Here is a 21,634-nt window from a genome sequence, read left to right as displayed (position 1 = left end):
AGTTTTTATATAATTAAACATCTTATATCGTCCATTATATTATGAGTTTTTATATAACTCAACATGTTATATCGTCCATTATATTATGAGTTATTATAGAATGCCCGACCGTGAAATTGTAAAGGGCGGAAGGAGACAAAACCTGCTGTCTTGGTTTTTGAACCAAGGAAAAGTAACGGGGCTTCCCCTGGATTAAAAATCAAGGGAGAGAGGTCTTGTCTCTCTCCGCACTTTATTTTTATGGTTGGCCACCATATAAGTTCTCTTAATTTATATATTTATATGGTCCATTGTAGGGCCCACAGATCATATCCAACCCTAGCCCATAAATTTCTTGGCTACAGCCCAGCAGATTTTGGACTGAAGGCCTGTATCAATATTCTTAAGGGCTTTACTAGGGAATCTCGCAGTTTGAATTTTGCAAGAGAGAAGAGCCATGGAGGCTCACTTTTCTGCAGATTTTGTCTTATTCATTTAATTCATCTGATGTGGCTGCACTGTCATGCAACAGCCAGCTTTCGAAATGCCTTCTATGATGGTCACTGCACCAACCGGGCTGCGAAATTTGTAGCTTTCACATAATGTGTGTGGACACTGACACACATTCAACATGAGCACAAGTATTCCCATTTTGCTCACTCTGAAAGTGAAAGCACAAGTCATTCATTCCATAACAAGCCCTTCTCAACTCATCATTCAATGTGATTTTTATCTTATAAGAGCTGTATATGTGTCGCTTAAGTAGAGTTAATATTAAGAATTACATTGAGACTGAGTGATGGAAGGCGATTTTAAGTAAGTTATTTTGTTCAAGAGTTTTTTTTCTTCTAAAAGTAATATTTAGATGTATCTTTTCATTGAAATTTGTTATTATAAACTCTTTTTTTTTTTTTTTTTTCTTTGTGGAGGAATTCTAGACTGGGAACCTTTGCAAAAAAGATGTGAAAGGGCTCTTCTATTGGCTACACATCACCATCATGCATTAATAACAGCTGAAAAGTCAAACATGATGGTGATGTGCAGCCAATGGGGGAGCCCTCTCACCTCTTTTCTGCAAGGGCTCCCTTCAGTTTAGACTTCCTCTTCTTGTTTCACTAGCTATGCTTTAAATTTTCTTTGTCAATTAGAAGTTAAATTAGATCACCCAAACAATGGAATTCTTAAAGACATCAATTTTACCTCCACAAATCGTAGGGTTGGGATGATCCTATGGATCTGATTTTTTGTAGACACCTATGTGAGGGCCTTTAAAATGGATGGCTTGGATCACCCAAACAATGTAGGCCCCCACTGTATTTTAAGCTAGTGTGTAGAAAACTCTCTACACATATGTGTAGGAACCGTTCTCTCTGTATGTAAATAGTCTTTCTAGTTACACTAGCAATACTTCAAATTATATTTGTAATTAGAGAAAACGGTTTCTACACACTAGCTTAAAATACAGTGGAGGCCCACATTGTTCGGGTGATCCAAATCGTTCATTTGATTGGCCCTCACATAGATAGGGTGTCCACAAAAAATTAGCTCCATAGGATCATCCTAACCCTTTCAAACCGTGTAGACAAAAAAATGGACAGATTTGTGAAGGTTTTATACACGTCCATTTTACCTCCACAAATCGTAGGGTTGGGATGATCCTATAGAGCTGATTTTTTATGGACACCCTATCTATGTGAGGGCCAATCAAATGAATGGAAACCGTTTTCTCTTGTAATTATAAGTTACATTTTATTCCTACGTAAAGATCTTATTTATGGAAACCGTTTTCTCTTGTAATTATAAGGGGTTATTTGAGTTGAGAAATATGAATTAAAAAAAACGAGTAAATAAACGAGTAAATCTTTCCTTAAAAGTTTTAGAAAGTATGTTATAGAAACTATCGGCACTAGAATCATATGTATGGTCACATAGGAGGGAGTTTATAATATCGAATGCATGCATTTAAACTTGAAACCTCATCTTACAGGGATCTTTTTTCAAAAACTTAAACATAGTTTGTACATGAATAAAATATGTGAAACTATAAATAGTTAAAAACCTAGCAAAACCTATATACAAGAAAGCTCTAAATTTTTCTTAATTACCAATAACACCATTTCCCTCCCACCATCTGGGTACCTTTCTTTCTATTTTGGTAACTCTATTTTGGTCCATGATATGCATATATGGGTATAAAATAATGGGCCCCATATAAAGAGGAGGTGGGTGGGACGCCATTTTCCTCATGTTTTGATGGGTGGGTCCAATATTTTACACCTCATTTTCATGTGGGGCCCATTATTTTACCCTCATAGCATAGGCCAAGAATGCTATGCGTGGTAATATAATTTTACACCCTTATTTTCATGTGGGGGCCTACAATTTTTACCACTCATGTGCTGATTTGGGAGGACCCACCATATATATCCAAGCCCATGCATATGGTGGGACGTACCATTTTGTACCTATGGTGGGGCCGGTGGGCCCACTAGCTGCACCCATATCCATCATCGGGTGGGACAACATTTTTCCTCATGTTTTGATCCGTGGGTCCCAAGACCATGCATAGGTGTGGGCCCAATATTTTTTTCAGGAGGTATGCATGGATTGAACCTACGACTTCAAAGTTGAGAAACAAAGCCTCCACCACTGAGCTATAGCCCTAACTCTGTGCGCCCAATATTTTACACCTCATCTTCATGTGGGGCCCATTATTTTATACCATATATACATAACCTGGCATACGGGCGGGCCGGGTCGACCCGCGGGTCACCCGGATTTTTGACATATTTTTTAAGATTTTTTTATATTTATATAGGGATTTGCTACCTACCTTCTCCAAGGCTACCTTCTCCAATTGCATGTGATCATGTGATGTTAGCCCATTTATGTTGACTCTTTGAGAGTTGTCTTATTATTGTGGTGCAAAAAGCAGGAAGTATGATTTGTGCAAAGGTGGTTAGCAATAAATAATAATCACGAGGTACTAAGTTTTACATAGAAATTATAGAAATTACAGGAAAATGGCACCAAAATAGAAAAAATACGAAAAAATACCGAAAAATGTAGCAAAATATGACAATTACAGGAAAAACTACAAAGAAAATGAAAAAAATATATAACAATTACGGTGAGAAGGCTAAAATAAAACCTTTTTCCACCGCGGATCCGCCCAGCCTAGCCCAGTTTTGACGGGCCAGGTGGACCCGTAGGTCAATTTCCAACGGGTCACTGATTGGTGACCCAGACCCGTAATTTACGGGCGGGCCGGGTGGACCTACGGGTCTGTGTCACTTTTTGCAGGTCTAATGCATTGCATGGGCCAAGAATGCTATAATGCCGTTTTTAATCCAAAGAGGAGAGAGAGAGAGTACAATGACCAAAATACCCTTCAAGGGTGACGACCATAGTTTAACTAGATGTGTAACCACCTATTCACGCATTTCTAACCATACCATCATAGAATTTGGAGGAGCTTGGATAGCAGACCATCTCCGAGGTAATATATTCTCTCTCTTTTCTTTTCCAGGCATAGATAAATAGTTTTTTTTGTCTCATGCATTAACTTCACCACTCACCTGGCCATATAACCACATTTGAATGTGACAATGTGTCCTTAGACTTGAGAAAGTAACCCTTTTAGGCTAAGATTAAACTTTTGGCATATGTTTGCTTTTTATCCATTCATTCAACACAGGGTGAAAACCCAAGAAACCTGCATACCAATTTAATTTTGGCTGTTAGGTCTCGACTAATCTGTACCCTTTTTTTGGATGACTGCTGGAACATCGACTCAGTGCCAGACAACTGTGATTACTTTGACAAATACTTCTTTCCTTTATTACTCTTAATTAAGCTTTTCCAATTTAGATTAATAGGCAATCTTTATTCAAAAACCATGCCGCAAAGTATTACTAATCAGAGAGTGTAGCACATTGTGTTGTTTGCATGTGGGAAACGCCGTGTAAAATGAGGAATAACTCTTCTTTCTTAGCCTAGAAGATCTTATGTTCATTTGTGTATATGATTGGCTATCTTTCACAGATGGTTAACTATTGGTTGTAGACCTGGTAGTGAAGCCCATTCCCCGTGTAACAAAAACAGTAACATTCTACACAGCCAAAAACAGCCCTCCCACACAATTCATAAAACTATGGCGGGCCAACACATTGAGTGAGCATATATCAATGATAATATCAGTATCGGAAGGGGTGGCTGTTCTCCCATGCAAAAGTCAGCCCCAAAATGCCTTACCTGCAAAATTCCCTGGCAAATACCATATTTTAATTATCATGACCGATATATCAATGATAATATCAGTATCGGAAGCGTAGGGAATATTTGAAAATATTTTGGAATATTTCCCATATGTTGTGATCCATGGAGCACCATTAAAGATGGCATAAGCATCAGGGTCACTGTTTCTGCCAAACTTGATACAGAGATCCCTTTCTCAATAGCGGGGAAAGCTCCCAGTACAATTACATTGTCATAGTAAGGGGTTTGTGGGAACCCCAATACAAGGACATAGTTAGGTGTTTGTGAGTCCGATGTCCAAAGAAGTCCCTAGGAGAATCATAGTCCTTAATAAGATTGATGGGAATTCCTTGTTCCTTCACCCCCTAGTGAAAGAAGAGGCTCCGATCAGTTTCGGATTGTAGTGGGAATGATGCAACCCAAATCCTATGGGTTGATTTGTTTCCATTTTTCTGCATATCATTTAGGCTAGATTTATTTCCATTTTCTTTCATGCCAATTATGATAGATTTATTTTTATTTCCATGCATGACCAAATAAGGAATTTGACCATTCCATGCATAGTTAAAAATAAGGTCATTTAGGATTGAGTTTACTTTTTATATTTAGGTTTCTTTTAATATGAAGGTGGCAATTTTAGATGTTTCTTTTTGCTTGTATGGGATTCCATTTTTAGAATTCCTCCTAATCTATAGAAGGAGGTGGATAAGACATGTAATGGGAATTTGATTATTGAATGAAATTTGCCTTTGGCTTTTGAGTTCTTTTGAGAACTTTTTGTTGCTTGGATTAGCACCTGCAGGAGTATTTTCTAGTTTCGCTCTGAGAAACTCGACTTCGACGGAATCAAAGTAAATCACATCCCCTTCGACGGTGATTGAAGTATCCTATTCCCTACGACGGTGTTCAAATGGCCAATTTTCCATTTATTTTGTCAATCTTGCATCCGCTGCTGCTCCACGGAGAGCGTCAAGATTTTTGGATTGCATCAGGGAAGAATTGAATTCTGTACCTGTTGGACATTCAGCTCTCCATCTTTCCAGCACCAGGTGGCGCATTTCACAGCAGCCACCTCAAATTAATTAAGTGAATAAGACAAAATTTGTTGAAAAGTGCTATCGTAGAAGGAATTTTGCGGGTCGGCTGTTGTATGAGAGAGCAACAACTATATGATTGCTTTTCAACAGATGTCTAAACCTATGTATAGATAGGGGTGTCAACCGATCCACTTCGGGTCAGATCCACCTGTGTCACAGTAATGATCCATTCAAATTCCTTATTGATCGGGTCGGAGTCGGATTATTCTTCGGATCCTACTTTCCACGTCATGATCACGATCAATTGTAATTCGGACCGTCCATCGGAGTGTCCTATTATGTCCCTCTAAGCTAAGTAAACAATTAATTTTTTTAAGAAGAGATAGAATGGTAGTCTACTACATCGTTTTAAATTTCGACCGAAATCTGAAATTTCGGATTTCCGAAATTTTCCGAAATTTCATTTTCGCCATTTACCAAATTTTGGATCGAAATTTCGATTAAATGGCATTATTTACTAAAAAAAAAGTGTTTGGAATTTTCGAACCAAATTACCAAATTTCAGACCGAAATTTTGATTAAATGGCATTATTTACTAAAAAAAAAGTGTTTGGAATTTTCGAACCAAATTACCAAATTTCAGACCGAAATTTTAAACCATGGTCCACTATTAGTGTGTCTCTATGCATTTTCTTCAACTAAATTAAAAATTTATCTATATTTAATCTATGCGTATAATAATACTTGTAAACAATAACACTAATCAAAATTACATATACAAATATAATGTATAACTATTATCAAAGAATATGATGCATAAAGAACAAAACCCCTCTCTCTTTTCCTTCATGAAAGTATGAAATGAAACGACTGAAATGAGTGAAATCGCATTCCCATCCGATTCATTAAGTGATAAGAGAGGTTTTGACCAAAATACCCTTCATAAAACGGTTAGCATTGACAAAATTTGGAGGGTATTTTTGTAAACCATTTCGGATCATGACTATCCAATGGGCATCTGTGGCATGCCCATACAGAATCCAAAAATTTTTGGATCCCAGATTTCATGATCCGAAATATGCCCATGGATCCTATTCATATGTTTAGATCCCGTTCATTAACGTTCGGATTCGGACGATCCATCGGTCTGTTTGGATCCATTGACACCCCTATGTATAGAGTGGGACTGCTATTTTGTCCCTAATGCTATTGATGATGTTGGGTCTACCATCTCTATCAAACCTATGCATCACGGTGGGCCTACCATATATTTTCAACCTCATGTTTTAACGGTGTGGGGCAATCATTTTGCATAGCCCCCCTTTGGCCTTTAGTTGACTTGTAGCACAACACCAATTTACAAGAACCAACAAATTAACCTGCATACCAATTTAGTTGTGGCTGCAAGTCCCAACTAATCTGTACCTCATTATCCAAAAGGGTGCTGCTGGAACATCGACGCAGTGCCAACACATGAACTGTGATTACTTTGACAAAGATTTCTTTCATTTATTACACTTAAGCTTTGCCACTTTAGATTAATAAAGATCTTTGTTCGAAGACCTTGCCTGTTTCATTGATTGTAGCACATTGTATATTGCTTGAAGTTTGAACCTTCAAGTCATGTTATGGGCTGGCTAACTTACTCTGATGCTAAAACCTCAGTGACATAACAAATTGGCAATTGCATCTGGGGATTGCCATGTGAAATGAGGAATGCTTACTCTTTCTTAGCTTAGAAGATCTCATGTTCATTTGTGTATTATTGGCTAATCTTTCACAGATGTTTAACACTTGGTTGTAAGTCTGGTTGTGAAGCCCATTACCCATATAACAAAAACAGCAACATTCCCCACCACCTAAACAAGCCCTCCCAACACCATTCATAAAACTATGGCTGGCACAACACATTCCCCACTTCCATAACCATCATTCTAACACATTGAGCGAGCTAATCTTCCATTTCATGTGTTTTATAGGAGGCAATAGGAGTACAACTCACGTCGATTTTTAAGAATTCGGTTGAGCTTTTACCTTAAAATCGGGTACGGTTCGAGTTGATTCCAATTCATAGTTTTAGCAAAAGTTGAACCCGACCGACCGAAGTGGTATCCCTAGGAGGCATTAGGAATCTCGTTCACTCCTTATGATTGAGGGGAGCATGTTATATGAAAGTTGAAAATTGAATCCAACTTCATTTACTTTTCTGAAAACGGGTGTAAATCGACTCTTGATCAATTCTAAACTATGATTACAAGGGACCCTTCAGTTTCTCAGTTTTTTTTTTGGGCAGTGATAAATCGACCCCCAAATATCTTAAAGCGGCCCCTATGTGTCTTTATCTCTCCTCTAAGTTAGAGAGAGAGGGGATACTAGGGGGTCGATTTATCCCTCCTTTTTTTTATTAGTCAAATTGGTATATTACAAAATGGACCGTTAAAAAAAAAGATAAGAAGGCATGTATGTGTAATAGGCCTACATGGTCTTAGTCCCATGCCCAATGGGTATCCATTCTCAAGATAATGAACTACAAAAATCGCACTGTTCTTCTAGTTGGACGGACCCCAGATAAAAAGTGATGGATCAAGGACTAGGATCATCCGATCAAGGTGGCTTCAAGGGCAACGGTCAGACTAAATAGTTTTTTAGAATTTTTTTTCATAAATTTGGGAAAAAATAGATTAGCCCAATTAAATATATAATTCAAAATGTTATATAGTCCATTGTGGGACCCTCAGTCCAAACTTCAAACCTAGCCCATGTATTGTTTGGCTTGAAAGCCCGAAAGCCCAGCAGATTGCCAAGTGACAAGCACTTTCCCTGATGGGCCTATATCAATATTTTAGATAGGGATTCGCTAGGGACCATCCACAAGGATTTTGCGTCGAGCTGTTGCATGTGAAAGCAGCCATATAGGCTCACTTTTCAACAATTTTTGTCTTATTCATGAGCTGGCTGCTTTCTCATGCAACAGCCTGCCCAAGAAAGGCCTTTTGTCGATGTTCCCTAGCTAAATTGGCCATACGACAATATCAGTATCGGAAGTGGTTGATTATTTGAGATTGTGGCCAATATATTGGCGGGAAAGGACTCATCCTTCGTGGAAAGGACGAAATTCAGTCGTTTTGCTGTGTAAGCTCTCTCTCTGGCTCTGCAATCAAATAGGGTTAGGGTTTCGTCGGTGGGTTTTCTGTGTTTCTCAACCCCCTCCCTCCTCTCTGGCTCTGCAGCTAATTAGGGTTAGGGTTTTTTTGGGCAGTTTTCTGTGATTCTCAATACCCATTTTCTTATTTAAATTTGTTTCTTGTTTTTTTTTTTTTTCTGTGATTCTCAAAACCCCTTTTGCTAATATGGAAATTATGGAAACGCTGCTGGTACTGCAATTGATTAGCATCACCATCTCTACTTGTTAAAGAACAAACCCTTTTCATTCATTTTCATTTTCTCAACGGCCTGCATTTGATTAGCATCATTTAATTTCTTTAAATAAGTATGAAAATTCCATTGTTCTGTCGATAGGCTGATAATGTATGCTAAGGCCCTGTTTGTTTTGGATTTTGGGAATCGATTGTATGCTAATAGTCTTGATTAAGTTTTTGTTGGGTTTTAACAGTTAAGGCCATGTTTGTTTTAGATTATGACAACCGATTGTGGAGTTCCCAACCCATTATTGGACCGAAAATTGCACTAAATATGAGTCCAATAATCGGTTGGGGACTCCACAATCGGTTGTCATAATCTAAAACAAACAGGCCCTAAGACTAGAAATTGCACCAAAAAAAATCATCAGTGTCTCAACTATGTTAAGTCAACAGCTAGTTTTCAACCATGCAATCAAAATTTTGAGCCCTTTTGATTTTTATGCTTGTCTGAGCCTATTAAAGAGAGACATCTTTAATGTGATTCGGTGGCTTTCTGGCTTTCATATATTCCCTTGGACATTTGCGGACTTATTTAATGAAATTAAAGACATTGTGGGTTCCTCGAGTATTTCCTTCCGCCATGTTATCCGCCAATATGGTGGCAGATAGGCTTGCTAGATCTGGGGTTGGCCTGGAGGCTTGTGAGCTCTTTGACTATCTCCCCCCCTTTTGCTTTCCATTTTCTGTTTCTTGTATTTTATTTGTATTTTGTTCTTTCTTTTCTTTGCATTTGACCATCTCGGTCGCTTCTATTTAATGAAATCTCTGCCATTAAAAAACAAAAAATTAAAGAGAGACATCTGAGTTTTTTATTTTTCTTGAACTTCCTGTATCTGTTTATGATGACATTATTTGTGATTGTCTGAGCCTTTTTTGCTTCTTTTATTTATTCTTTAATATTTCTTAAGCTTCCTATATCTGTTTTGATTTTTTTTTAAATTCTGAAGGGAGTTACTATTGTCTTCAACTTGTTTTTGGGTCATTTCAATACCACCCACTTCGCACAACTCACATGTTTGCTTTACATGACCTAAAGTTTCTTTTCTTTTGCAGGCCAAACATAGATTCTCAGTGATCATCATCTGCTTGCGTTTACAAGTAAATTGATTTCTTCTTTCAAATATTTATGAATGTGCATTGAGCTTCCTTTGAAATATTGCCTGTGAAGGTGCATTAAACTTTGGTTGAAATGTGAATTGAGCTTTTTTTTAGGAATTTTATTTAGCTATGAATGTGCATTGAACTTTGGTTGAAATGTGCGTTGAGCTTTTTTTTAGAAATTTTATTTACCTGTGATTTTGCATTGAGCTTTTTTAGGAATTTTATTTAGCTATGAATGTACATTGAACTTTGGTTGAAATGTGCATTGAGCTTTTATTTGGCATTTTATTTAGCTATGTTTGCGCATTGGCATTTGTTTAGAAATTCTATTTAGCTATGAATGTGCATTGAGCTTTGCAGCCAAAATATGAGTTGTTGCAGGCAGTTCCTAAAAACTTATTTGAATGCTTCTTGCTTCTTGCTACCTTGCTTTGCGAGTCTTGTGTTACCTTGAATGGTTCTTGCTTCTGGTTTCTTGTTTATAATATGTGGGCCCCATATTAGATGCGTAGATGGAGTGTTGTTACAGTGGAGTTAGTAAACTTTCCATTTACTTGCTAGTCAACAAATCACTCATTTTATTATTTTCTGTGCATATCTTTACAGTTTCCTGAATCCTGACAACTGAATGCCCATATCACAGGCTTTCCTTTCCATTTGCGACACATCATTTCCTTATCCTTTCCCATTGCAGTAACGCAACTGAACGGACCCTCATTTATATAATTTGGGTCATGTGCGTAGTACGCCTCCAAATTTTATATTAGTTTCTTTCTTGTATAAAGACCACATCCGCAAGGAGAAGAACAAAATTCGCTTTCTCCTGCTATGGACGGCATGGAAATCTATGGAGAGAAGAATCTCCAAAGGAAACAATCTCTTTACCACTCTCTGGTACCTCTCTCTCTCTCTCTCTCTCTCTCTCTCTTGATCCTACCTCCCTGTCTCTCTATCTCATCGATGGTGAACTTTTTTTATTTTCTGCAAAAAAGAATTCATTTTCCCGCCAAAAACAAGAGAATTCTTCAGCTTCACCCACTCTTCTTTCAGGATGAGAAGTTCGAGATTCGGACAGAGAAGTATAAAGGCCAGCAGTACAGTCAGATTTACTTTGCGCGCCTCCACAATATGAGGAATCTCCTTTATTCTCTTGTAGGAAAATGGAAGCCCCATCTGCCTGGTAATCTCTCTTCTCTCTCTGATCGAGAGATTTACTTATTATAATTATTACTATTATTATTTTTGAATTTGGATTTGGAATTTTTCCTGATGTTTATGGTCGGAAATTGGCTACGTGAGGTATTTTTTCTTCGCCAGGGTTTTTGTTGGAGCTGCTGTTATTCATAGTTTAATTTAGAAATTTAGGGTTTGGAAATTGGATGTCCATGGATACTTTTTGCACTATTTTTGAACTAATGAATGTGAGGAATATTTGATGGAGTGGAAGGTACTTGGTGGTGGAGACTTAAGTTTCTTGCATTCGGGACTTCATGGGGTTTGATATTTTGATACACTATTGAATTGATGCATGTGGAAAATTATTATGTGCATTAATTCCTACGCCAAAGCTGTCAAGTACTGTTGGCTCAACCGAGTTTGTTCTTCCCCTCCTCTGCTTTTCACACGTGCTTTGCACATGAAGTCTCACTTTGGAAAAAGTCTGACTGTGAAATCCGATAGACAGATTTCACACTGGACGCTTTTCCTTTGTCCTTTGTACCTTGCACTTTTCTCTTCACAAAGGAATTTTCCTTTTTTTTATTTTACTGTGGGATGGACTCCGTGTTGGAATCCAGATTTCGAGATCTCCATTGTAAAATCTGAAAGCCCACCATGAAATCCAGATTTGGGATTTCAGAGTGACAATTTTGTCTTTTTGCCTCAACTGGGTCCACGGGGAAAACTTAGAGGCAAACACATGCTTCTCGAATTCTATCTGTACCTTACATTGATGCGTGAAGGAGTCAAATTCCCATGGAATAATGATTGGAATCCGTTGGATTTTTTGTACTTTATTTAGGTTTTCTGCTTCTTGTCAATAAATGGATTCTTGGAGGCTTCGAAGTATTCCCCATGGAATAATTTTAAAATTCCTGGTGCACTTGGTTATCTCCAGCTAGTAAGTGCTCATAATTTTGTCCGTTGAGCATATTATGTAATTTGAACTTCTACCATTATAATTTGAGTTTTATCTACATGATCTTGGTATCATTCACAACCAAATACTCCCAAACTTAGAGGCGACTCGTGCCAAATTGATGGAATAAAAAGAGGTAGGGGCAGACCGAAAACAACTTGGGTAGAAACAGTGAGGAAAAACTTGATAGCTAGGAACATAACAGAGAACATGACCTTGGATAGGATAGAATGGAAGAAAATGATGCACGTAGAAGAACCCAACTAGAGCCAGGATTAGAGCCGGATAGATTCCTTTCACATTCTTCATGAAATTTTTCTAAAGGATTCATTTAGCCGACCCCAACCAGTTTGGGACAAAGGCTTTGTTGAGTTGAGTTGAGTTGAGATCTTGGTATCATTCCCTCGGTTCTTCAACTTGAATGCAGAACCGAATTATTTGTTTTTTACTAACATAAGTCAAGTCAAAAGTAAAACTCGAGCATTACTGAATTTCAAGTGGGCCAATTATAGGTGCAGAGGTCGGATTTTAGGGTATTTTCTTGTCTCTACAAAACTGTGAATATTTCCCCTTGAGGATTGAAATATGGTGGTTGTTTTGTTTGATTTTTTAAAAAGGGTATTTTCTTGTCTCTACAAAACTGCAAATATTTCCCCTTGAGTGATGAAATATGCTGGTTGTTTTGTTTGATTTTTTTTAAAACTTCTGAGGCGTAATTTTGTGAGATTTTTTTGGCAATATTAATATGTGCTTTCTACTTAAAATCAGTGGGAACTTTTATCTATACAATATTGGCATCATTTTGGTGCAGTTAATACGGTTTTGGGACTTGAAGAAGGGAAAGAATGCATCATAGTTGGAACTTTATTCAAGCATATGAAGCTAAAGCCTTCTGTTCTTGACGAATACTCTAAGAAGGTATTTCTGATCATCGACTAAATAGTTAGCCTTCTGCTTAGTATTCGCCTGTAATTAATTCTGTTTTAACTTCGTATACATTTACAGCGATCTGCGGTCCCTCTTATGGAACCTCACAATTTCATGCATCCTGATGACCACCTTATTTTAGAGGATGAGACTGGTAGAGTCAAACTTGCTGGTGATGTGCTTGCCCCATCTGTATTTGTGACAGGTATATACATTGAACCCATAACTGACTAGCAGAAATAGATGAAAATAACACATGGATGCTACATCTTAATGAGTGCACAAATTCCTAATTTTTTCTTCAGATTCATCATATGTAGATGTTATGGTATGCTTTTCACTGTAACAGGAATTGTAGCGGCTCTTCATGGAAAAGAAACTGGCGATGGTGATTTTTTGGTTCACGATATTCTTGAAGCTGGCCTGCCACCACAGTTACCATTGCCCTCTGGGTTAAGTATGATCTCTTTGTTTTAGATAATATGTTTGCACATACTGCTAATATTTCCTTTATTGGCACATTATCCTCGTTGCACATTTATAGACATTATTGTCGTTATTGTTGGCTGATTTTCTGATCATTCTGTCTGTTGCCATTGTCCATGGATCCATACTCTCTTTTTATACAAAGCTTGTGCAGGCTCAATGGTCTGAATCCTAAAATCAAAGCTTGTGTTTTGGAATATCTGGAACTGTCTTGTGACGCTTATTAATAACAAATAAATCATTGTTATTAATCCATTGTATAATTAGGTACAGATGAAATCTTCTTTCCTCATGTTCTTATGGGCAGCTCTAGAATGCTACAGTAAAGGTTCCAAATTTGATAAAAATCTAAGGATTTGCTAGCGTCCATCGCAGAAGGCATTTCGTGGATGGTCTGTTGCATCTGACAGCAACCACAGAGGCTCACTTTTCAGTAGACTTTGTCTTCATCCATGAGGGGGGTGCTGTCAGATGCAACAGACCATCCGCAAAATGCCTTCTGCGATGGATGCTAGCAAATCCCAGAATCTAAAAATAAAACGTCAAATTCATACTATTAAAAAAAATGGTCAAATTCATGCTTTTAGATCTTTGTGATTCAGGCCCTCTAGGGACCTAAAATATCAATGGTGGAAGAGAAATATAGTTGATAACCAATTTTCTGTTAGAAATAGTAAGAATGATAACCTACTTAAATTGCACGCATAACCCTAGGGTGGGGGGAGAGAGGCAGACTATAGGTTGAATGACGATTGTGGGGGGAGGGTAGAAGGAAGACGTAAGGAAAAGTTGTGGTAGGTAGTTGGGTTAGGACTCAATAGGGGGTAGGAATTGGAGAGTTTATTAGAGGGTGGTGTAGATAGTTTAGAGGTAGGATGTAGAGGTTTTTGGGATGAAAAAGAAGAAAATTTTGGGTCCTCAAGGAAGAAAGATGGTGGATGGAAGGTGGTTTAGAGAGTGAACGGCTAGGAGGAAACTGAAGCCTTCAGCATTTTTCTGGGGAGCAATCTTATCTTGGGTTAGTGGTAAATAAGGGTAGCTGTTGCTGTCATTTCTTGTGATGAATTGGAGCTTGTACATGCAGGAAAAGTAGAGATTGTGCCCGGTGTTATCAGGGTAAAATTCAGCAAGTTGCTGAATTTTTATCTTCAAGTGGTTGTTTATGATGCTACTAATTTAGAAATTTGAGAACCTTAGGCATCGGCTAATCGTCTGAAACAAGAGCAGGAAAGGCTGTGTACGGCTGCTAAATTGCTGGGCGTCTCTCGCTGTTTCAAAAGAGTTTGATAGAATTCAGAGAGTGTCCTTGCATGAAACAAGGTGAAGATAGGTAGAGGAAGAAGATGAAACCCGAAATCTCATTTGGTTTTCACCTCTACCAACCGAGAGATACAAAATTAAACCTCCAACGTCAAAACAAAACCATCTTATTTCTTTCAATGAACAGTTCCTTTCTTTTCTATTACATTGTCTATTTATAAGGGCTGAAACCCTTTACATTTGTAGCTTTGTAAAAGACAAGAAATAATTAAAGGAAGGGGATGCAATTTGTCCAAGCTGTTTTTAGCAACAGCAACACAAGTAAAGAAGTTTTCTTTCACCACCTAAACAAAAGAAGGATTTTCTAAACTTAATAAAATAGAACCTATCTATTTAAGTATTTGAAATAAAGAAACATTAATCTAAACTATGGGAATGAATAAAACTCATCTTGGAAACTTCCAAACCTCCTCTCTTATGATTTGCTATTTGCCAATTTGAAAATGGAATTAAGGGGAAATAGTAATAGGTGCCTTATTTGGGTAGGTTTTAAATGGAGATCTCCTAATTTGGGTTTGTCTAAATTTGGAAAGTTTCTAAACGTCATAGGTTTGAAAATGGAAACTACTAAAAAGGGAAATGAAAATTTCTAAATATGGAAATCAAAATCCAAGGGGTTTCTAAATCCGGAAACTTGCCAAATCTGCAACTAACCAAAATAAAAATATGCCGAAATTAGAAACCGCCGGAAATTGTAAAATTGTCCAGACTTTGTAGAGAGCCAGGGTGATGTCATCAGATGATTCTAGTCGTGATGACATCATCCGATCAGTCTTCAATTCTCTTCATTTGGTCAGGATCGATGGTCCATCTTAGAAACACTTCGATTGTCAGATGATCTTAGGATGGTCAGCCTTCTAGTAGTATTCTTCGGCGATATCCTTGGCCCGGTCGCCTATCTGAGAAGTCTGATTGTCGATCTGAAGATCTCTTGTAGGCCAATCTACGGTCTGGGAATTCCGGTCGGAGGCATCCTCATCGTGTGGCAGTAACAGAGATGGAGTTGATAGACCGCATTACCCTCTTCACCTCTCTACTGTCATCACAGTCTGTGTATTTCTAGTATATGTATATTTTGCCCTCCTTATTAGATTTTAGCATCTTGTTAGTTTCACTGCCAGTTTCATCTAAGGATTTGGGGCATCAATTTAGCATCATTGAGGGAGATGATGAATTTCCATCCTAGTTTTTCAACGATTGTAACACAAAAGGCTAAAACTAAAGTGAAGAGGGAAGGAAATCTGAACACCAGAATTTGCCGACTTGAAGCAAATGAAGATAAACCGTTAAATATGGGCCATTTGTCATAGAATCACTCAAATTGTCCTGTCACACATTTTTTTTATTCTACAATAGGATGTAAAAAATTCATGACGTCATAAAGTTGAGACCTCATAATTAGTTTTCAAGGGAGGGCAAAGATAGAGATAGATCCTAATTGAGGCAAACTTCTTTGGGTGTGTGCCGGAAGGGTGTGAATGAGTCAGTATTTGCGGAATGCATATGGCATATACGGAAGTAGTCTTGATGAGAGAAGGAAAAAAGAAAGAGATGCAGGGTGGCGGAAAATTCTGGAGAATCAAAGTGAGGTCCGAAGGACACTCTCTTCACAAGTGGTCTCAAAACACAACCGCACTTGTATGGCATATGGGATAGTTTTTGACATGAGGTGGTAATGAAGGAATTGCGGGGAAACTTAAATCATAAGAGAAACTTGTCATCAAGGATCTTGAGAAATTAAAATGTTTTATCTCAAGAGATGCACTTTTAAGATCTATGATAAGAGTCTGATGATTTGCTGCTTTCTAGTAGTAGCAGTCATCTGTACTTCATTTGACTCATGAGATGTCATTATAATGCAATTGAATATTTGTGACTTTTAAGATATGTGGAATATACCAGTGTTGCTATTGATATTAGGGAGCACATGCTAATTCCTAAGAGTTGGGGAATCCTTTCCTCTTACTGGAATTTTTGCTACATTCATCAAATGAAAGGAATTCCATGCATCTTTGACAAACCACTTGACGTATTCATACAAATTCTGGATTTACTATTTGCGATCAATCTTGATGGTATCATTATGATTGTTCTATTTTCTTTTAGTAGCTTATTGTTGAAAAAATCTTACTGAATTCTTTTTGTCTTCTCTCCGTCGTTGCATGTGTGGCACATTGAAGGGTGAATTATTTGCCATCACATCCTATTATTTTGAGCCTGGAATTTCTTGGATAGTGAATTTTATATTTCATGTCTTTTTTATTAGCATTGGTATTCATTATACCTGGATTTCATCATCAGCCTCGATTTGTTAGCCTCAGGCCTTCATCCCATGACATCTAATTGAGGAACTGCTAACACTATGAATATAAAACCAATTTTTTAGGTTCCATCCGAAAGGCATTGCACTACTGCTTTGGATTACTCTTGATTTCATTGCTCCTTTATTGGATTTTCATTGACGTTATGTAGTCTTGTTCCACCTCTTGCATGACCATTTTCTTAACCTGTGTAGTTTGGACTGCACTGCAGAAGAAGACAAGTTCGTGGTTTTTGTGTCGGGGCTTAGTGTTGGGAGCAGCATGTCTAATCCCCTTCAATTCCAGCTACTCGTTGACCACATGACTGGACATTTAGGCAATGTGAAGGTGTCTTATTCTGTATTATCTTTAACTATCCGTGTCATTTATTATGTAACCTACTCTTCTATCTGAGTTACACTGGGATATTGCTCAAACAGGAGCAAAGTATGGCATCACAGATTGTTCGTGTGGTTATTGCTGGAAATTCTGTTGAAATTCCTTTAGGAATTCTTAATGGCCAGGTAACATAGTTATATCTTTTGCACAGCCCAAGCTATTTTCGCTCTATTTTCTTGAGATGATATTTTAATCGAACTTGGTTGGACCAGTTTTATGATTTCCTACTTTACTCTTTATAAGGTACATATTGACACCTCACAGTGCTTATTCCTCTCTTAAGTGCCTGTTTCTTGGTTCATGCAGAACTTGGTTTCAAAGGATCAGTCAAAGCTATCAGAGCCAATCAAAGAGCTTGATATCTTGTTAACACAGGTCCCTTTTGTCTTTCCTGGGCTTTACAACTTGCTGGTGTATTTACACCCATGGTTTTAAATTTGGGATTTCCGTGGGGACCGAAACTGAAATTTTGGAAAAAGTCACAAATTTTGGCCGAAATTTCGGTTGAATTGATTTTTATTTTCAAAATTGTACGAATTTTCCAAAATTTCAGATTGAATATAAAATTCCTTTTTTTTCCCTGAATTTCGGCTAAAATTTTGGGATTTCGGCCAAAACTTAAACCGAAATCTAAAACCTTGTTTACACCTGACACAACTTGCTGGTGATTATTTGTGTGTTATTTGAAGATTTCACATTTTTTGAGCAGCTTGTAGCAGCTATGCCTGTGGATATCATGCCAGGACCTTGTGACCCGGCTAATTATTCCTTGCCCCAGCAGGTCTCTTGCCTCATCCTTGGTCATATCAGTAAATAATATGACCATTCGGCCATATATGCTATTTTTTCCACTTATGCCGCTCCCTTTTATATTTCAGCCTTTGCATAGATGCCTTTTTCCAGGAGCAGCTGTTTATAACACATTCGTGTCATGTACGAATCCTCATTTATTTGAGCTCGATGATGTTCGGTAAGCGTGGGTTTGTACAATGAAATTGTTTTTTACTGTGATTTTCTTTTTTCATTTAACAGAGGCAAAATGTAAGATGTTGAGATATTTTAATATTTTGCATGTGTGCAATGAAAAAAAAGAATCACACTAAGATATTTATTGTGCATCCTATCAGGCTCTAAATTCTTATAAAATTGAAGGCATTAACATGATGTGCTTGTCATTTTAGATTTCTCGGAACATCAGGTCAAAATATAGATGATCTTGAAAAGTACTCTGAAGCAAAATATAAAATCGATTTTTTGGAGAGAACATTAAGGTGGAGGCATCTGGCGCCAACAGCACCTAACACCGTTGGTAAATCTCAAATGTTGCTTCCCTTTGCTCTCCTTGTAAATTTTATGATTTGTGCATAGTTAGTGAGCTGAACTATTGTTTAAGTCGATGGTTGTACAGTTCAAATAGCTGGGACTTAATTCCAGATGCTAGCATTTTAACAAAATCAAAATTTAGGAAGGGTAAAAAAAGGGAAAATAACCAAGCGACTAATTTTTTTGATATCTCATGTGTAGCTAAAATATGTCATTTTGTGTCCATATTATGCAGGGTGCTATCCCTTCACGGATAGGGACCCTTTCTTCATTGAGAGCTGTCCACATGTTTACTTCATTGGAAATCAAAAGAAATACGAAACTCGTTTGGTACAAGGTGAACTTCTGCAGTACAAACCTTCAAAGGCTATCAGGTAACTATTGATTTTTTGGGGGGATAATTGGAATTCATATTTTGTTTGTTGTAGGATCGGAGGGACAATTGGTGAGACTCATCTGCATTCCCAGATTTTGCGAGACAGGAGTTGCCGTTGTGGTAGTCTCCTCCTACTTACAAACCTCTTCATTTTATTTTAAGGAAAGCAACCAAGACATTAAGATGGCAATTGTTTTAAAGTAGGGCACAAACATGGACACTGAGCAATGTTGTCTTGCAAAACCCTAAATCCATGGTACAAGGAAGCAACCATACATAGGTTTCGGGTGCACATATGGTTGTTTTCTTGTCAATGGAGAGGTAGTGTGCAATATATTCATCTTTTCTGGAAGCATTCCTCACATTATCACTTAAACCCCCTAAAATTAGGGTTTTGGTTTTACTTGCTATAAGTTACTATAGGTTCTTGTGCTCATTTGATCATAAATGGGTGACAGAATTTCTTAGATTAAATATTTTCTTTCTTTGCCATTAGTATTAAGTACTAATCAGCTGACAGGAAACTGTGCTGTATCTGACTGCATTTTACAATTGTTTATCCAAGCTAATTAGCATTTTTGCTTGTTGAACTTGTTGTGTCTAGCATGTGTTTTAAGTCCAACGGAACTATCGAACTATACGTGTAACATTAACTTTCTATTTATTGTTTCTTCTCTTTTTTATTGATATAAAAGAAAAAAGGAAGTTCCTTGGTCATTGAAATTGATCAAAATACCTTTTTTGGAATTTTGATTATTTTGTTGAGCTTCATAAACCTAAATTACAATTAAACATGAGGTTGGTTGTGGGCTCAATCCCACAACCAAGGGAATTACAGAAGAGCTTGAGCCCTATATTTCAGTTGAAAGTACTCTGTGCCTCAACCATGAAGTTGGTTGAGGGCTCAATCCCATCTTACGTACCAAAAATAAAAACAGCATTATAGAATTGGACGAAAGCATCTATCTTGAAGGTAAACCTTGTTTTACAAATAACAAAGTATCTTAGCCATTAGCGCAATAAATATTACACCATTTGATTTCTCTAGGGTATCGCCGCGATTTTCACCAGGTGGCTATTATGTTTTTATTTTGAGTTCCAATAATCGGTTTTGGACTCCCAATCAGCTGTCAAAATCTAAAACGAACAGGGCCCAAGTCAAATTTAACTGATTAACTGCTCAAACGGTGGTTACATATTTAAGTCTTCGGATTGCATTGATGATCATAACACTTGGAGATCCTTCCCTTTTTATCTTTTTTGCTTCATGTCTTTTGATAGAATGTCAATGACATTCCATGCTTTTTCCTTCCCAATTTTCATATTATGATGGTTTTATTTTTCCTTTTCTGTTCTTCTCTGTGCAGCTAAACACTAGGAATCTGGAATGCCATACTCTCAGCTTCTCAACAAGCTTGGACTCGTAATAATAAGGTATTAATTAGTGACTGCCCTGTAGACATAATACTTAGCCTAACATCATCCACCCTTCTCTTGGTGGGTGAAGTTACATAGAAGCCATGTTTTATAGCATTCTTGTGTTAAGAAGCATCTGAGATTTCATAAATAGTAATAATTCACAGCAGTGACAAGGAATTATACTTTGTTCTTCAATCTTGAACCTTTCTCCAAATTTAGAAACACTTCAGTTAAGTAAACCCATCACACCGTTGCCTTGTGTAAAGATATGTGATGATTTTCAAATCTCGAGAGCATCGCATGTCATTCACACTATCTTCTTCAGAGACTGTTCAAAAGAAAAGTTCCCTATGTTCAATGCTCATTTGCATTTAAATTGAAAATCAACAGGCTGCAAATTAGTGTTCTTTTCCTGTTGATTTTCATGTATCTTTACCAAATGGGTATGCTGTGGGCCCTGCTGAGAGAAAGTCATCACAGCCAGTGTACACTGAATGGGCCACTACCAAGACACTCAATGGTTAGGATTGTTCTACTAGTAGGATTTACTGCTAGTGTCCCGCCTAATGTGGACCCACCATAAAATGAACTGTTAGAAAACACCACTTGTTTTGAGGTCCCAATGACATGTTCGCTTTGGATTTTGAGTCCAAAACTGATTATTGGACTCATAATTGTATTTAATTTTGAGTCCAATAATTAGTTTTGGAGTTAAAATCAATTCTCAAAATCCAAAACGAACAGGGCATGAATGCTAATTTCCCGTTAAGTCCAATAATCAGTTTTGGAAGGGCCTTTACTTCTACAGATGGATTCTTATACGCCCATAGATCTACCGGTGTTACTAGAAACGGAAGATTATATTAAAAAACTAGTACATTTACACATCAACGGGCAATGCCCAGAGTAAAAAGCAGGTATTTGAGTCTATAAAAAGTGCACTTCAGTGCATTGGAGTTTGGAACAGCTTCTAAGGGCATGTTTAGCAACCATGAAAATTCATTCAATGAAATATTAGTGTGCCCTGCTGTAAGTAGGGGTGCAACTCGGGTCGGGCTGAGGCCAACCCTAACCCAACCCGAGATAGCATTACCTCAACCCTAGCCCAACCCAATACAACCCGAGGCTCGGGTTGTGGATGGTCAACCTGA

The 21,634-nt window shown here is 37.6% G+C and overlaps 1 protein-coding gene across 2 annotated transcripts; it reads left to right on the top strand.

Moving 5' to 3' along the window:
• The first annotated feature begins 8,179 nt into the window (after nt 1-8,179).
• POLD2 (DNA polymerase delta small subunit) lies at nt 8,180-20,806 on the top strand. Of its 2 annotated transcripts, none has more exons than XM_077390835.1 (16): nt 8,180-8,405; nt 9,749-9,793; nt 10,440-10,690; nt 10,847-10,976; nt 12,745-12,851; nt 12,939-13,065; nt 13,210-13,317; nt 17,199-17,314; nt 17,407-17,490; nt 17,672-17,740; nt 18,075-18,146; nt 18,244-18,335; nt 18,547-18,674; nt 18,924-19,025; nt 19,117-19,184; nt 20,432-20,806. In XM_077390835.1, exons 3-16 carry the CDS (start codon nt 10,625-10,627, stop codon nt 20,489-20,491), a joined length of 1,329 nt encoding a protein of 442 aa, XP_077246950.1. In that variant the 5' UTR covers nt 8,180-8,405; nt 9,749-9,793; nt 10,440-10,624; the 3' UTR covers nt 20,492-20,806. The 2 variants fall into 2 exon arrangements, with proteins under 2 accessions (XP_077246950.1, XP_077246951.1); XM_077390836.1 differs by lacking the exon at nt 8,180-8,405 and adding an exon at nt 8,436-8,454.
• Nucleotides 20,807-21,634: the final 828 nt, after the last annotated feature.

The sequence above is a fragment of the Tasmannia lanceolata genome, unplaced genomic scaffold (assembly GCF_043159265.1).
Source record: "Tasmannia lanceolata isolate RefF3 unplaced genomic scaffold, GAP_Taslan_0.1 ptg000011l, whole genome shotgun sequence".
NCBI classification, from domain to species: domain Eukaryota; kingdom Viridiplantae; phylum Streptophyta; class Magnoliopsida; order Canellales; family Winteraceae; genus Tasmannia; species Tasmannia lanceolata.
Note: the sequence above shows the minus strand (reverse complement) of the source record. Positions and strands in the feature narration are given on the sequence as shown.